We start from the raw sequence: 17,432 nt of genomic DNA on the forward strand, positions 1-17,432 counted from the left end.
TTAGAAATTTTCAGCAAATCAAAACATCTGTTTTTTGTCTAGTTCTGCTTAGCCATCCGAGCCTTGTTGACTTTCATGGATCTAGTTCATTTAGGCACTCAAGCGAATTCCACCTAAACTCATTAATATATGTGAGTGGCTCAGATATTCTGGTGATGGGGCCACCCAAGCCCCTAGATAGACAGGAAGGCTAAATACTCACCACTGGCATGGAAAACTCTCACTTTATCCACATCGGACACGGAAACATGAAGAACCAACTTGTAGTCAGCAAAGATGGCATTGGGGCCTTGGCGCCTCAGGATCATAAGTGACATGTCTTCAAGATCTTGGAAAGAGAAGAGATAGGCATTAGCCACTATTATTATTTGTATTATCATAATGCCTAGAAGGCCCAGTCATGGACCATTGTGCTAGGAGCTGTACAAACACAGAACAAAGAGACAAAGCTCCCTGTCCCCCAAAGAACTCATAGTCTAAGTATGAGACAAGAGACCACAGTAAGACGGGGGAATACAAGGAAACAATGAAACAACACTGGTCATCGTGACAGGCAGTGGTCTCAGAATACCAGCAGCCCACCCGTTGTCCAGTTTTCTGTAGGCTTTCTGGCAGAGGGGAGTTTTAAGGAGGGTTTGAAGCAGGAGAATGAGTTAGTTTTGCAGATGTCTATGAGGAGCTTCTCTCAAGCGTGACGGGCAGCCTGGGAGAAAGCATGAAGGTGCTGGTTTGAAAATTTTGCAGGTGGGCAAAGGAGGCTGCCATCATGGGCTGATTGGAGGTGGGAGTCAACCTTTTGATGTTGAATGAGAGATGATTGGGGGGGAGTGGGAGGAATATGTTGTGAAAGGCCTTGAAAGTGAAGACAAGTAGCTTATCACAGTGACCTGTGGAGGTTTTCAATCTCAAGCCTTGAAACTTTGACTTTCCCAATTAATCGCACTGTTAAACAATCATAGAATACTATTTATATACATATTTTTGGGTGTTTTCCACATTTTCAAATATACTGATTTCAATTACAACATGGAATACAACGTGTAGAGTGCTCACTTTATATTTATTTTTTATTATACAGTAAAAGCTATTTTATCTGGCACTTCACCAACTGGAAAGGTCTATAAACCAGCATTTCAGATCTTCGTTGAAAGTCCGGTTGGCGCAGGATTGGCAGGGGGTTAGGGCACAGGCATAGGCGGCGACTCCGTGGGTGCCTCCGGGGCTGGAGCACCCAGGGGGAAAAATTAGTGGGTGCTCTGCACCCACCGGCAGCTCCCCACCCCACCCCCTACCCCAGCTCCTCCCCCCCCGAGTGAGCCGCGTCCCTGCTCCTCTGCCTACCTCCCACAGTGCTTCCTGCCGCCAAACAGCTGTTTGGCGGGGCTTAAGACTTTCCAGGGCGCACTCAGGGGAGGAGGCGGAGAAGAGGCGGGGCAGGGGCGGGGACTTGGAGGGGGCGTGGAAAGGCCCAGGGCGAGGGTAGGGCAGGGGCGGGGCCAGGGGCAGGGGTGGGGTCGAGCACCCACTAGGAACAGTGGAAGTTGGAGCCTATGGGCATGGGAGGGGGTATGGGGCGCAGGCTCTGGGAGGGAGTTTGGGTGCAGGAGGGGGCTTGGGGCAGCGGGTTGGTGCACGGGAGGGGGTGTGGGGTGCCGGATTCAGGGGACGCTCACTTCAGGCAGCTCCCCGCAAGCGGCAACCTCGCCCAGCTGCTCCTAGGCGGAGGTGCAGCAGGCAGCTTTGCACACTGCCCCCATCCCACCCCGAGTGCTAACTCCATGGCTCCCATTGGCTGGGAACCACAGCCAATGGGAGCTGCGGGGGCGGTGCCTGTGGGCAAAGGCAGCGTGCAGAGCCGCCTGCCGCGCCTCTGCCTAGGAGCAGCAGGGGCGGGTCACTGCTTGCATGGGTCAAAGGTTGAAAATTGGAGCCTCTTTTGAAGCCATGAGGTTAAGATATTAGACTCCCACTTCTGTGTGTCTACTCCGTTTGTTTTCCCAGCCAGGATAGCATCTAACGGCTTGTCTACATGGGGAAAAAGTCCCCCCTAATTAGTGCAGAATAGCCAAATAGCGGTTCCAGACGAGTTTCCTGTGTGGACACGCCGATTCCACACACTGAGTGCCTTTGTGCAGATTAGGTCAGTACACTTCCAAAGTGGATTAAGCCACACTGCATAAAAGGCACTGTTCGTGAGGAAAGGAGCACCTACATGGGGAGTTAGTGCCGAATACCCACTGCACTTAAATTCATACTCGCACTAGCTGTTTTTCACTCACTTCCCTGTGTAGATGAGCACTAAGGGGGGAGGGGAGATGTGCAGAGAAAGGGGGACACCCCCCCCCCCTAACAAAAGACAAGTAGCCGTGGTTGGAGACATGAGTCGAGGGACTGTCCGATCCCATCGCCGGGTGTTACACACTGAAACTCACTTCACCTGCGCTGGAATCGTCGTGGTAGCACGTGACAGAGTTGGCCCATGAAATATCAATCTAGTTCTGGCCTGGCCTGGCTCATGTTCAGACTTCCCCCTGCACCGGTCTAACGCTTGGCCCAGAGCAGAGGTCTGTTCCCAGTGAGTACCTGCATAGGACTGCACATACTGGTAAGCACTGTCCATATCCTTGGCACCCGGGCTGTCCCTGTCGCAGTTCACTAGCAGCACGGCTCCCTGCCCGTCAGGGCCCCACGTCCATTGCGTCTGTAGAGGAAACACAAAGGGATCTGGAACAAAAACGGACCAGGCCAGTGAGCCTGAATTCCCTCTTCCTCCTCACCCGGAATCTACCCTTCCTCTCCTCCCTCCTAACAGCCCTGGCAATGCTCAGGGCGAGTGGCCACGCCTGTGATGGGGTGCGTGTGGTCAGGCGTGTACAACAGATGTGCTGGATCAGCACATCCAGAGAGCAGCCTCCAGCGACGGGTCCGTCTCCAACGCGTGGGGAAGGTGATTGCAGCACGAGGAGACGTTCCTGAGAGCAAAGCTAGCTCAAGCAACAATAGCTGTGAAGTCGCAGCAGCATGGCTGGCTGCATGGACTAGCCCAGGACTCTCGGTGGCCACTCACGTATGGGGGTCCTGGGTGGGCGGGGCTAGCAATCAAACCTCCCAATTGCAGTGCAGACATACTCTAAGGGTGCCCCTGGCTGGCAAAAACCCAGAGCCATGTCTACACTAGGAAAATAGATGTTAACATGTTAACGAACTAATGTGCTAAAACCCTAATGTAGACAAGGGAGTTAGTTGTAGTTTTAACACATGATCTCAGCCCCGTATTAAACTCGTATGAAAACGACAACTGCCGACACTAGCATTTCAACCCAAATTAGGCCATGTCTACACTAGAGAGCTTACAGCGGCACAGCTGTACTGATGCGGCTGCGCCGCTGTAAGATCTCCCGCGGAGCCGCTCTGTGCCGATGGGACAGACTCTCCTGTCAACATAATCAAACCACTCCGGCCGAGTTGCAGTAGCTATGTCGGCGGGAGAGCGTCTCCCACCAACATAGTGCTGTCCACACCGGCGCTTCTGTCGGTGAAACTATGTCACTCGCGGGGGAGGGGACGTTCACACCCCTGAGCAACATAAGTTGTACCAACAAAAGTGCTAGTGTAGACATAACCTCAGTTAACCCATGGTTGTTTTTTTTCTAGTGTAGACATGGTTTGAAGGAAAGCGGAAGCTACTTGCCCTCCCCGGGGAGAGTCCCTACAGGAGAGCAGCCGGGGTGAATCTATCCCTGTATTGTTCCATGAACAAACATTCACTGGGAACTTGGGCATCCGACTCTTTAACCTAGGCATGGAGCAAGCTGGCGCCCGCAGCAAATACACCGATCCAGGGGTAGTTTCTTTCTTTTTGCACAACCCTGTTGACGGATGGAGTCCCTAGCAAATCTCAAGCCTGATGGAAAAAGATAGGGAGCCAAATTATTTTCTCTAACGCTACTTCCGCTCTCCTGACCCCGGACTCTGCACTGGAGTAGCAGGGAGGAGAATTTTGCACAGGGCCAATGCCATGGTTTCATACTGGTAGGGCACGGAAAAACAATACTGGGACTAGGTTGGCTTCTTCAGAGATCCAGAAAACAGCCTGTCTCCACACACAGCCTTTGTCACTGTCAGCTTCTGGTTGCTGGTGCCTGTTGGGAACGGGAATGGAAGTGGATCCACCCAGAGTGTTTCCATGCCGAATGCTTTACCTTGCTCCTCGCTTACAACTATGAAATAAGTCTCATTACCTTGTTGGTTCCATTGCTCTTCACCATCCCGCTGCGGTCCGTGTCGGCATCCAGAGAGACATCTGAAATCACAAAGGCAGACGGAAGCCCCGGTCCCAGATGGCAGGAGAATGAGCACACTCAAAGCATTGATTTCTTGGGTGCTTCCTTAATGCTATCCATCCATATCTGGACAGCACCAACTCCCCCACCCTCGACACACACAACAGGACAGGGCTGTGTGAACAGGACTCCCCAGGTCTCCATTCAGAATCTGTATCTTCCAGCCTTTTCCTGCCACTTCCTATGATTTTCATCTCTCTACTCCCATCTTTGGTCCCTTGAGCAGGAAAGCACGGGTGGAAATAATTTCATGGATGCAATGATTCTTTGACCCGTTTCTTTGATATCTGCCTTTTGTTGTTGAATGAAGATTAAGTACAGTGAAAGCAAGAAGAAATGTTTCCAGAATATGGGCATGTAAACACCAAAATATTTGCCTGCAGTGATGAAATATTTTAAAGGGGCCCTTCTTCAGCGAATGCTCCTTCCCTCCCCCTCCCCCCAGATTTCTGACCATATGCTCCTTACTGGACCCCTAGTCAATAGTAGACATTAGGTCTAACCAAATGGTGGTTCTCTGTCGGGTAGTCCACTGAGCTGATCAAAAAAAGATAGTGGGAGAAACGAAGTGAGCATCATTCAGAGGGCATGGGAATGGAGGAGGAAGTGGCTACTTCCTGATCCTGCTTGCAGGCTCAGAGGATCTTCAGGGAAGCCTGCAACCTGGTCTTTCAGCAGTCAGTCTGCAGAGAGCCACCCTAAAGTAAGATGGGATGAGTTGTGCCTCGCTGTTTTTAGGGAGCAGCCTGCTTTGTCTAACTCTGGTTTGGGGTTCTTGTGTGTTAGGGTTCTGAATGCTAAGATAGAAAGTAGTGTTACAGTGCAGCCTTCCAGAAAGAGAGTGCTGTGTTTTTTATCTAACTTCTCTCTGTGAGTGTGCTGTGAACATTACACGGAGAAGCTGAATCACTTTATGTACTCTGGTGGAATTGGAGACTGAGGGAGTGCCCATATATGCCCAGAGTTTGAGCCCAGGACAAACATTTGGTTGAGAAGCCAGTGTCCATCACCCTAACTTCAGAGGGCCATAGCAGGTGGGAAAATGTCAGCTTCCTAGGGTGGGATTTTCAAATGTACAGTAGAATCTCAGAGTTACGAACACCTCGGGAATGGAAGTTGTTCGTAACTCTGAAATGTTCGTAACTCTGAACAAAACATTAGGGCCATTCTTTTAAAAGTTTTCAACTGAACATTGACTTAATTCAGCTTTGAAATTTTATTAAGCAGAAGAAAAATGCTGCTTTCCCTTATTTTTTTTTAGTAGTTTAGGTTTAACACAGCACTGTCCTGTATCTGGTTTTTTTTGGTCTCTGCTGCTCCCTGATTGTGTACTTCCGGTTCCCAATGAGGGGTGTGGTTGACTGGTCAGTTTGTGACTCTGGTGTTCGTAACTCTGAGGTTCTGCTGTATGCGCCTTTTTTGAAAATCCCACACCCAGTTTCTTTGGGACCCTTGCTAGCCAGCCAGATAGTCATATTGTTGATAGGAAAGGGGTGTAGAACACCAGGTGGGTAGGGACATGACGCAGCAGATGGATTTGGTGGGGTGGGCGAGATTAACATGCTAACATTCTATTTCTTGCATTCATCCACTTAATTATAAGCTGTTTAAAGGGAAGAGAGAAACGTACAAACCTCCCTGCATGAAATATGTATATGGTGAGGGTGGGGGTGTATAATATGTTTATATAAGTGGTTTTCAACCTTTTCTCATTTGCAGACCCCAATAAAACATTGAATGGATGTGCGGACCCCTTTGGAAATCTTGGACAAAGTCTGCGGACCCCCAGAGGTCTGTGGCCCACAGGTTGAAAACCACTGGTTTCTATTATATACACTGCATATATATTAAATATACACATAAACACAAACGTCTCCCTTTTATTTATTTGAAAGGAATGTTTGTACATATTATATTTAATATATATACATACACATATCTTATATATATTTAATGAAGGGAGGCTTATCCATTGCTCTCTTCCCTTTGAATAGTTTATAATGAAGTGGATGGAAAAATAGAACCTGTTACAGTATTTATAGACGCACACAAACTAATTCCCATTTGCTGAATAGGTTGCGTGTCTCAAGTGTATTTAGCCAATTGTTTTTACAATACTTACTGACACAGGTGAGGTACAGCCAAGCCCCCTCTATAGGTGCATTCTCTTTCTGTCCATAGTACGAAATCCTAACCTGTGAAGACATTGCCTGGTCACGATCCATTCCAGCAAAGGTCCATATCATGCCATGCTCCCGTTGTCGAATGTGATCTCTTCACTGCCCTCAGAGAGGCGTGATGCCCGATATCTGCTGAGGTTGGGTGCTGGGGGTATGGAGACCACCCTCAATAAATCAACTGTAGGACCATCCTGCATGCTCATGGCAGTTGATGATTCAGTTGGTGAGTCATTCATCCAACAGGCCTAATTCACGCTAAGGGGAGTTGGGAAAGGCCTTGGCGATGGATTTATAACCCCAGGCAATTTACCGATGGAACAGGCGGTGGGGAAGCCCATTGCGTGGAATTTTCTGTGTCATTTCTGGGCTACTCAGCTCATGGCAGCGAGCCTCCCGGCCTGGGTTAACAGACGGGGGCTCGCAGGGCTTGCGTTCGCTCTCTAAACATAGCTGTGTGTTCAGTGCTTTGAAGTTGTGGCTTGGCCTGGAGCTGGTGTTCTGAAGCCAACTGCTATTTTTAGAGAATCTGTCGAGCCGGGCTGAGAGGCTCTCTGCCCCGGGCTAGGCAGACCAGTGGTGCGCAAGCTTTTCCAGTTACAACCCCCCCCCCCCCCCCTCCCCAGCCCCATAATTTGTCCCCGCCCCCACACACCCCCCCCCCATGACTTGTAATTTGAAGTAATCCCTTGCTTCTGTGCTGCTGCTCGTGGCGACGCTGCCTTCAGAGCTGGGTGGCCAGAGAGCAGCGGCTGCTGGAGAGGGCATTCATGGGACCCACGGGATCCCAGTTTCTTTGCGCCTCCCTCAAAAAACCTCTTGTGCACCCCCTGGAGAGCGCCCCCCCAGTTTGCGCACCTCTCATCTAGAGTGACAATGCCTATGCACAGTTAATCTCCAAGTTAAAGCCAAGGTGAAAGAAGAGTTTTCTCTTCTCTTGCACCAGCTCCTGGGCGTCTGCCACCAGACTTTTCAATCATTGAATTTCCAGCATGTTAACCCTTCCTCTCTCCATTATTTGAGCAACCTCTCTCCCCTTCACACACACCCTTACTCGCTTCTATGTCTTTTTGTGGCTGTTAACGACACAGATTTAGCTAGGATTCTATTCTTTAGAAGTTGGGTGATCGCTGTGCTTCTGACATACAAACACTCTGCAACTGTGCCACATCCCGTAGTTAAAATAGCCCCTTTCTTCTGATCCTGCAAAGATTGACCCCATGTTTCTAGGCATGATCATGTGATTCTTTCAAAGCCCAGCAATCCACGCACCTTGCTATCATTGACAGTACTGCTTGGGATGTCCATGGACACTATGACCTCCACCTGAGAATTGAGGGTCCATTTCGATGTACCAGCAGGTTTCTTCACAGCATTAGGGTTGTAGACAACATAGACCCTCACTCCAGAGGTACCACGGGCATCAAATGACGTGGCACCACTTGGTATGGATCTGGGACAGAAAGGAGCGCTTGGTTACCGTCAGAGTTGTCCCTCTCACTGTCTATGTATACGCATAAAAGCACTAAAGATCCCCATAGACTCAGGAAATTCTCATAGGTGCTGTGAGTCATTGGTGAAATCGGCGCAAGTTCATTCACGTAACATCTTGATGTTGCCAAATCTGCATTTTTTATTATTTTTTTTGCGTTGACTCTGAACATTTCCCCCCAGATCTAATCCTGACCAAATGGGATTTTTATGACGCTAAATTAATGATTGAGGTTCTCAGCTAAAAGGTGGCATTTAAATGGACTGGATTTTGCATCTGCAAGCAATAATTATTCTTTGCACTCAGCATGTACGGCACTTCACACTTTCAAAGCACCCTGCAAACTTTAATTAACCTATTAACACCTAAATGTGCTATGGGGAGGCATTTTTGTCTTGCATGTGATTTGCATTTCTCCTGTAAACGTTAACCATAAGAAAAATATTTCAGGGATTTATTCCCTGTTTCCCTTTACATGAGTATGTCAGTGCCTGAAGCAACTCGTAAAGAGAGAGATTAATCTGTCAGCACTCAGCTTCCTCTAGAATTTTAAATCTACCTGTAAACCTGTCTAATAGCTTCTTCGCTTCTGGTGGGTACCGCTGAAGTGTTAATGTCAGATTTATCACATGCTGCCAGAACTAGTACATGGCTTCTGGGGCCAATTTTGGAAGACTGGCGAAGTGCGCGTGTGTTTATAGGCATGAAGAGAACAGCCATAGACTGTGTGAATTACTTCCAGGCGGGGTCCTTATGTGGTCCCTGCCATTGTCGGATCTGGGCGTCTCACAATCTTGAATTGACTGAGCAAAGTGGAGTCTAATGTTCAACTCAATGGTGTTTGTCTAGAACGTGCTAACTTTGGGACGCTGCATCCCATCAGCCCCCCAAGTTTCAGGGGACATTCTAGGCAGCAATGGGTATGCGCAGGCCCGGCTCTAACTTTTTTGCCACCCAAAAAAAAAAAAAAAAAAAAACGCCACGCCGTAACACACACCCCGAGCGCCGCCCTGCCGAACCCAAAACAACCCCCCCAGCACCGCCCCGCCGAACCAAAAACAAAAATAACCCCCCAGAGCGCCACCCCGCCGAACCCAAAACAACAACAACAAAAAACCCAGCGCCGCCCCGCCAAACCAAAAACAAACAAACAAACAAAAACCCAGCGCCGCCCCGCCGAAACAAAACCAACCCCACCCCAAGCGCCGCCCCGCCGAACCAAAAACAAAGAAACAAAACCCCAGTGCCACCCCGCCGAACCAAAAACAACCCCCCCCCCGAGCGCCACCCCGCCGAACCAAAAACACCCCCCCCCGAGTGCCACCCCGCCGAACCAAAAACAAACCAACAAAAAAACCCGAGTGTCGCCCCGCCACCCCAAGATTGGCCGCCCCTTACAAGGTGCCGCCCCAAGCACGTGCTTGGTCGGCTGGTGCCTGGAGCTGGCCCTGGGCATGCGCCTACTGATTTTAGTTTAAATGGGAACACTGATTCACAGGAAAATCGGGGCCTCCAGACTGCCTTGTCTGGCCAGCAGAGAAATCTTTCTGCAGCCTCCTACTGCTGTCAACCTATATCAGAGGCAGCAACTTAATTTGCTGCATGGAGACATTGTCTGTTGCCTGGACTCTAACAGACCTAAGAGAAAAAAGGAGGAGTACTTGTGGCATCTTAGAGACTAACACATTTATTTGAGCATAAGCTTTCGTGGGCTTATGCTCAAATAAATGTGTTAGTCTCTAAGGTGCCACAAGTACTCCTGTTCTTTTTGCTGATACAGACTAACACGGCTACCCCTCTGAGACCAAAGAGAGCCTTATAAGGAGGATTTGTAGTGGCAGAAGTGGGGACCTGATGGGGGGGCAAGCGGAGTGAGAAGAATAGGGAGGCTGGGGCAGGAGCGCCGCCAGCTTTTCTGCCGCCCTAGGCGGCGGAAGGTCCCGCCCCGAAATGCCGCTCCCCACAGAGGCGGCGGAAGGTCCCGCCGCCGAAATACCGCCGCAGTCGCCACCCACAAATTGTAGCGCCCTAGGCAACTGCCTAGGTCGCCTAATGGGTTGCACCGGCCCTGGGCTGGGGGTGGGGGAGTGGACTTGGCAAGGATGGACAGGGAGCAGGGACCTGCAAAGGAATGGGGGCGTAATGGTGAAAAAAGCAGGAACCCAGAGGGGCATAGGTGTAGTTTCACTTCTCTATTTGGGGGGGCAGCTCCAGTCAGGCCAACAGGGCTGCATGGAGGGGGGGGACAAATTCCATGCCTGACAATAGGGGCACCATTTCAGATTGGGGGGGGGCAACTTTAACTGTAATTGCAGGGGCTACTTAGGCAACTGAAAACTCCGGTGTTTTTTGCAGATAATAACTTAGAAATATCTGACAGGAGCACCGTATCTAATTCCTATATCAAGAAAGAACATTACATAAATATTAGACCCACTCAGCTCAATACTAACATGTTCTGACATCTTGTGGCAAGTCACTTAAGGGACACTGGTTAGTTTAAAATTGTAATGTCTATTCTTACTAGGATACTCCTATTAAAGTAAGAAGGGACCATCATGATCATCTAGTCTGACCTCCTGCACATGGCAGGCCAGAGAACCTCACCCACCCACTCCTCCTGTGATAGACCCCTAAGCTCTGGCTGAGTTACTGGAGTCCTCAAATCATGGTTTAAAGACTTCAAGTTACAGAGAATCCACCATTTACACTAGTTTAAACCTGCAAGTGACCCGTGCCCCATGTTGCAGAAGAAGGTGAAAACCCCCCAGGGTCTCTGCCAATCTGACCCGGGGGGAAATTCCTTCCTGACCCCAAATATGATCAGTTAGACCCTGAGCACATGGGCAAGACCCACCAGGCAGATACTACAGAGAATTCTTTCCCAGGTAACTCACAGCCTTCTCATCTAGTGTCTTGTCTCCAGCCGTTGGGGATTTTTGCTACAGGCAGTTGCCGATGGGCCACACACCATTGTAGGCAGTCCTGTCATACCATCCCCTCCATAAACTTATCAAGCTCAGTTTTGAAGCCAGTTAGGGGTTTTTTTTTTGCCCCCATTGCTCTCCTTGGAAGCCTGTTCCAGTACATCACTCCTCTGATAGTTAGAAACCTTGATCTAATTTCAAGCCTAAACTTGTTGATGGCCAGTTTATATCCATTTGTTCTGGGGTCCACATTGGTGCTTAACTTAACTCCTCTCCCTCCCTGGTATTTATCCCTCTGATGTATTTATACAGAGTAATCATATCTCCCCTCAGCCTTCTATTGGTTAGACTAAAGAAGCCAAGCTCTTTGAGTCTCATCTCATAAAGTAGTTTTCCATTCCTCAGATCATCCTACCAGCCCTTCTCTGGACCTGTTCCAGTTTGAATTCATCTTCCTTAAACACGGGAGACCAGAATTGCACACAATATTCCAGATGAGGTCTCACCAGTGCCTTGCATAATGGTACTAACATTTCTCTGTCTCTACTGGAAATACCTCACCTGATACATCCCAGGACTGCATTAGCTTTTTTTCACAGCCGCATCAAGTTGACGGCTCATAGCTATCCTGTGATCAACCAATACACCCAGCTCTTTCTCCTCCACTCTCACTTCCAACTGATAAGTCCCCCAGTTATAGCAAAAATTCTTATTGTTAGTCGCTAAATGCAGGACCTTGCACTTTGCACTATTAAATATCATCCCATTTCTATTACTCCAGTTTACAAGGCCATCCAGATCTTCTTGTATGATATTCCGGTCCTCCTCGGGACTGGCAATACCTCCCAACTTCATGTCATCTGCAAATTTTATTAACACCCTCCCACTTTTTGTGCCAAGGTCAGTAATAAAATGTTAAACAAGGTTGGTCCCAAGACTGAGGAACTCCACTAGTAACTTCCCTCCAGCCTGACAGTTCACCTTTCAGTATGACCCGTTGTAGTCTTCTTTTTAACCAGTTCCTTATCTACCTTTCAGTTCTCATATTAATTCCCATCTTCTCCAATTTAACTAATAATTTCTCATGTGGAACTGTATCAAATGCCTTCCTGATGTCCAGGTAGATTAGATCTACTGCATTTCCTTTGTTTTCTAAACAATCAGTTATCAGCTCAAAGAAAGGTAAATTCGTTACTACCTCTTGAATACAACAATTGTAAGCTGCTTACTTTTTGCAGTTCACCAAGCTTGGAACAGCTCATTTAACTTTAGGAAACACCCTCACAGCCTTTTCTTATCTTAATCACCAGTTAATCACTCTATTTATAAACAAAATTCTGACTCCCTGCCCCAGGGGCATAAGCTGGGAGCAGCACGTGACAAATCTTTTGTCTCCTCTGCAGAACTCTCAGGCCTTGGCTACACTCGGGAATTCACAGCGCTGCCGTGGCAGCGCTGTGAAGCGCGAGTGTCGCCGCGCCGCCAGCGCTGCGAGCGAGCTCTCGCAGCGCTGTATGTACTCCACCTCTCCGAGGGGAGTAGCATGCAGTGCTGCGAGCGAGTGTGCAGCGCTGCAGGCTCTGATTACACGGGCGCTTTACAGCGCTGCACTCGCTGCGCTGGGGGGGGCGTTTTCACACCCCTGAGCGCAGCAAGTTGCAGCGCTGTACAGCGCCAGTGTAGCCAAGGCCTTACTTTGCACCCTCAGGCTGCCTGCCTGAGGCTTGCAGTTCGGGGGGGGGTGGACAGTGCCCTCCTGTGCCCCCCCCCCCAAACTCTACCTATGGGGGCGAATTGGGTGGATGGGCAGGCATGAAAGCGGAGACCTAGAGTGAGGGAGGGGAAAGCCCCCTGCAGGGAAAGAGGATGGGAAAGTGGGATTGCATCCTATGACATCTTAGTCAAACTGGTTGAAATGTTTTGTTTGAAGCAATTTTTCAGCAAAATATGGCCCTTTCCCCAGACCGAAAGCATTAAACCAAATTTCACGAATGTGCTAGATTTTTGTCAAAACTCAAAATTTAAAATGACCTGCCTTTGATTTTTTTACCTTTCCTTTTTTTTTTCTTTTATTCCTTTCCCAAGGTTAGAGAAAGTGTGAAAAGTTACAGAGTAGCAAAAGGAAAAGGGAATGAAAAAATGGAAGAAAGAATCGTGGATGTCATTCATTTAATTGCATTCAACAGCACCAATGAGGAAGGGAGGGCCTGGGAGATACATTTTAAAACATCTAAACATTTTGAAGAAGTTTCACGATTTTGGGGGGGAAGGAAAAATAGTTCCATTTTGAAGCCCGCGAAGCAGAAACACTGTAGAACATACCAAATTGTTCGGGACATCTTTTCCATTTTTCTGCCAGCTCTACATTTTGGGCCACTACATCAGCTGCTGCAAATGATCATAGTTCCTTTACAGTCATGAGGATCTGGCCTTTTATGTATTCAAAGCTGTATCCTTATAGGTTTGGGGCAGATGCTTTACTGAAACTAACAAATGGTTTCATAATTTCTTAGAGGAGGTGGGGAAATTCCCCTCAAGTTAAGATGCATGATGAGATGACCAGGGTAGGGGACAGAAAGAGAGAGATCCTGGAGCACTGGGTCTGGTGCAAGACCTGAGGTCTAGACCAGAGGCCCTGCCCCAAAGTGAGACCATGTATTCAAGTAGATGCTCACAAATTCATGCTCTTGGCAAAAGTATTGCTACTGTTGCTAAAACACAGGCACTCCTGAGAAGCAACAGATACTGGGTATGTGTGATTAACCCAGGGACCTTGTAGCGCGGCGAGCACCCCGCTCCGGAGAGAAAGGGGTTAAAACCAGCTCTGGGAAAGGGCTGCCCCGAGGACCCAATCAGGGGAAGGCAGGTAGCAGCCAATCCGGGCCCGGTAGGGCTGGTATAAAGAGGGCTGTGAGGTAGGAGTCAGGCAGTCTCACTCCAGCCTTGAGGTGGGAAGGACTGGGCTGCCTGGGTGCACAGGGTACCTTCAACAGAGCGGTGTTGGGGAAGGGGCAGGCTGAGCTGGGGAACTCAGGCCTGGCGACCTCCCAGGCTGAGGCCTGACAGGAAGGCCTAAGGAGGTACTGGGGCTGCAGGGAAACGCAAGAGGTCCAACCCCCTAGCCAGTGATGAGTGGCCACTTCAGACTGCAGTTTGCCCCTGAGGGATGGGGCTAGATGAAGACTGGCAGTGGGCTCAGAGGTGTGGGGTTCCCTGGGTGAGGGGCAGCACCCCAAGGCAAGGGGCACCATGGTCTGGGAGGGACTTGGGGCCTATACGTGGTGGACATAAAGAGACTGCAGAGGGATAGGCAACAGAGGGCGAGACACTGGCCCACAGAGGGCGCTCCAGGGCTGAGAGAGCTAATTCCCAGATGACCAGCAGGAGGCGTTCCAGCCAGGGAGTGGGGTCGGGGGCTTGCCTCACTCCACGCGTGCTGTGGCTCTGCGCGGCTCCCAGAAGCAGCGGCATGTCCCCCCTCCAGATCCTATGTGTAGGGGCCCCGTGTGCTGCCCCTGCCCCAAGCGCCGGCTCTGCAGCTCCCATTGGCTGGGAACCGTGGCCAATGGAAGCTGCAGGGGCGGCACCTACGGAGGGGGCAGCACGCAGAGCCACCTAGCCAGTGCCATACCTCTGCGTAGGAGTCAGAGGGGGGACATGCCGCTGCTCCGGGAGCTGCTTGAGGTAAGTGCTGCCTGGAGACTGCACCCCTGGCACCCTCCTGGGCTCCAACCCCCTTCCCCAGCCCTGATCCCCCTCCCACCCTCCGAACCCCTTGGTCCCAGCCCAGAGCACCCTCCTGCAACCCTAATCCCCAGCCCCAGCCCCTTCCTGCACCCAAACCCCTCATCCCTGGCCCCACCCCAGAGCCCTCCCTCCCTCCCGCACCCCAACACCCAATTTCGTGAGCATTCATAGCCCACCATACAGTCCATACGCAGTTGTGGCCCTCAGGCCAAAAAGTTTGCCCAACTCTGCTTTAAGAGGTGATTCTCAGACCAGTATGTTGCTCATGTTCCCTTAGTCATATGTTCTCAATGTAAATAATCCTGATTGGTTTACATGAGGTAGTAGCCATGACAATGACTCAAGGGAATGGGGCAAGGGAGGAGGAGGGTGACTCCAGTAAGGTTGCGTGGTTACACGGGTAACTGCGTCCACCACTGGATGGTTCCGAGTTGTTCTATTATTTTTTTAATTCCGTCCTGAAGTCTGAGGCCGTGGCTGCCAAAGGAAGTGGATGGAGATGGAAGAGAGGACTCGAGGCTTGGTGCCAGATGTGCGTGTGTTCTCCTGGGTTTATTGTACGTGCTTGGGGGAGAAGGAAGTCGTCTATTTACTCAGGCCTAGATCCTCCAACACAGCGAGGTGCCTAACCCCTGTTGACTTCCATGGCTCTGGGCCGTAGCGCCTGTCAGGCAGCAGGACTGAACGCTGCCATGATTGTGAAAGCCAGAAAAGGGCTGCTAGTGAGGGTGGAAGCTCCCAGCCAGCCAGGACCTGGCGCCCCACCCATGCTCAATCTTCATAGCCAAAAACCCTCAACCTCCACCCTTACCCCCAACCCTGCAGCACCTGCAGTCAAATTCTCACCACACCAGTCTGGGCTCCTCCACCACCATTGCTCTTGTGTAACAATAAGGCAACAACAGGTTAATGTTGACCTTTAAATGTCGACCATTGTGTTACCTAGATGGCGAGCGCTTTAGAACAGGAACAATCTTTTTGTACAGCGCCTAGCACGGTGGGGGTCCCAGTCCAAGACTAGGGCTCCAATCCTAGAAATACTTTTAATAATCATGTGTAGAACAACATCTAGCAAAACAGGTTCCCAGCTTGGTTTGCCTGTAGGCACTATTTCGGTACAAACGTTATTAAATCGTCATAATGGAACAGCATTAGCAAATACAACCTCGTTTCTGGCACAATAAAGTAACTCTTGGTCTTCGCATCGGAAAAATCTTCTTTTCCTTAGGTTACCCCTTAAAACGTACTCTGGCATATTCATGTACTTTTATGTGCTTAGAAGAAGGCATATTTATTCTTTCTTTACAAGTTACTCCCACAGCGCGGTTGCTGCCTAGCACTCTGATGGCCAGAAATAGCATCCATTGAGCAGGGGTGTGCACTGGCTTTAGTATCTGCAGTTGCCTCAGCTATCTGTGTTTGAATCTGCATTTCAGAACTGGTTTAATACCTCACATAGGCTACGTCTTCACTACCCGCCTGAATCGGCGGGTAGAAATCGATCTCTCGGGGATCGAATTATCGCGTCTCGTCGGGACGCGACAGTCGATCCCCGAATCGATGCTTGTACTCCACCAGCGCAGGTAGGCGTAAGCGCTGTCGACGGGGGAGCCGTGGAGGTCGATTTGCCGCTGTCCTCACAGCGGGGTAAGTCGGCTCGGATACGTCGAATTCAGCTACGCTATTCGCATATCTTTTAACGCTTTCCCCCCCCCCCCCCCAGTGAAGACGTAGCCATAGCCATTTAGGGACAAGGTGATACCAGGCCATGGTCTCCTTCCAGCAGTGGAAATAATGCAAGGAGACCAAGGGAAAATTTCCAAAAGTGCCTAAGTCCCATTTTCAAAAGTGACCTAGTCACTTCCCTTTAGGGTGACCAGAGAGCAAGCGTGAAAAATCGGGACAGGGGCTGGGGGGTAATAGGCACCCATAGAAGACAAAGCCTCAAATATCAGGACTGTCGCTATAAAATCGGGACATCTGGTCACCCTCCTTCCCTTGAGTTTCAGTAAGTGTCTGATTCCCTTTTGAAAATGGGAGCATTTCACCCCAGATCTCACATTATGCTAACACTGCCTAGGAAATTGGGATGGAGGGCCAGAGACGGGATGCAAGTTTCAGCGAGGGAGTTTAGATCCATGTTTTTCGTTTGGGCTCATCTGTAAAATAACCACGAAATACTAGAGGCCGCTCCCCACCCTATTGGCCTCGGACAGTCTAAACGGATTAGAGAAAGTGACAAAGATCAGCAAATCTCCCGGTATGAAAAATGAATGTCTTACCCAGAGATGTCTATAGAGACCTCTGTGCCCAGCACACAGACGGCGTAGCTGGGGCTCTCGGTGGACACCCGGACTCTCCGCTGCATCATGGTTGGCCTCGGCCCATAAACGTGTGCGAAGTGAGCAGCTGTGCTCCTCTGCTGTGCTGTTTTTTTACAGGCAAACCAGCATGACTGGATTACAAGGCATAGAAAATTTGCTCCACCCTCCTCCCTTCCCTATCTGAACTGACTAGCTGGAGGCTCAGGCCCTTCCCCCTCCAAGGTCTCTACCTACTTCTGTTTTGGTTTTAGATGAGGGGGTGGAGGAAGAAAGGGCAGAAGCTGGGTTGACCCAATCATAGAATCAGAGAATATCAGGGTTGGAAGGGACCTCAGGAGGTCATCTAGTCCAACCCCCTGCTCAAAGCAGGATCAATCCACAACTAAATCATCCCAGCCAGGGCTTTGTCAAGCCTGACCTTA

General features: G+C 49.9%; 1 protein-coding gene across 1 annotated transcript in view; it reads right to left on the minus strand.

Annotated features, from left to right (window-relative positions):
- LOC112116572 (protein-arginine deiminase type-1-like) overlaps positions 1-17,057 on the minus strand; it is a 33,345-nt gene extending 16,288 nt beyond the window's left edge. Inside the window, exons 1-6 of the mRNA XM_026660064.1 lie at positions 16,969-17,057; positions 7,793-7,973; positions 6,466-6,538; positions 4,242-4,303; positions 2,584-2,701; positions 203-328 (exon numbers count right to left, since the gene is read on the minus strand). Of these exons, the coding sequence (XP_026515849.1) occupies positions 203-328; positions 2,584-2,701; positions 4,242-4,303; positions 6,466-6,538; positions 7,793-7,973; positions 16,969-17,057 (649 nt within the window). The remainder of the gene's footprint in view (positions 1-202; positions 329-2,583; positions 2,702-4,241; positions 4,304-6,465; positions 6,539-7,792; positions 7,974-16,968) is intronic.
- Between the last annotated feature and the right edge of the window lie 375 nt (positions 17,058-17,432).

This window comes from Terrapene carolina, unplaced genomic scaffold (assembly GCF_002925995.2).
Source record: "Terrapene carolina triunguis isolate 2854851 unplaced genomic scaffold, T_m_triunguis-2.0 Scaffold714, whole genome shotgun sequence".
Lineage (NCBI taxonomy): Eukaryota > Metazoa > Chordata > Testudines > Emydidae > Terrapene > Terrapene triunguis.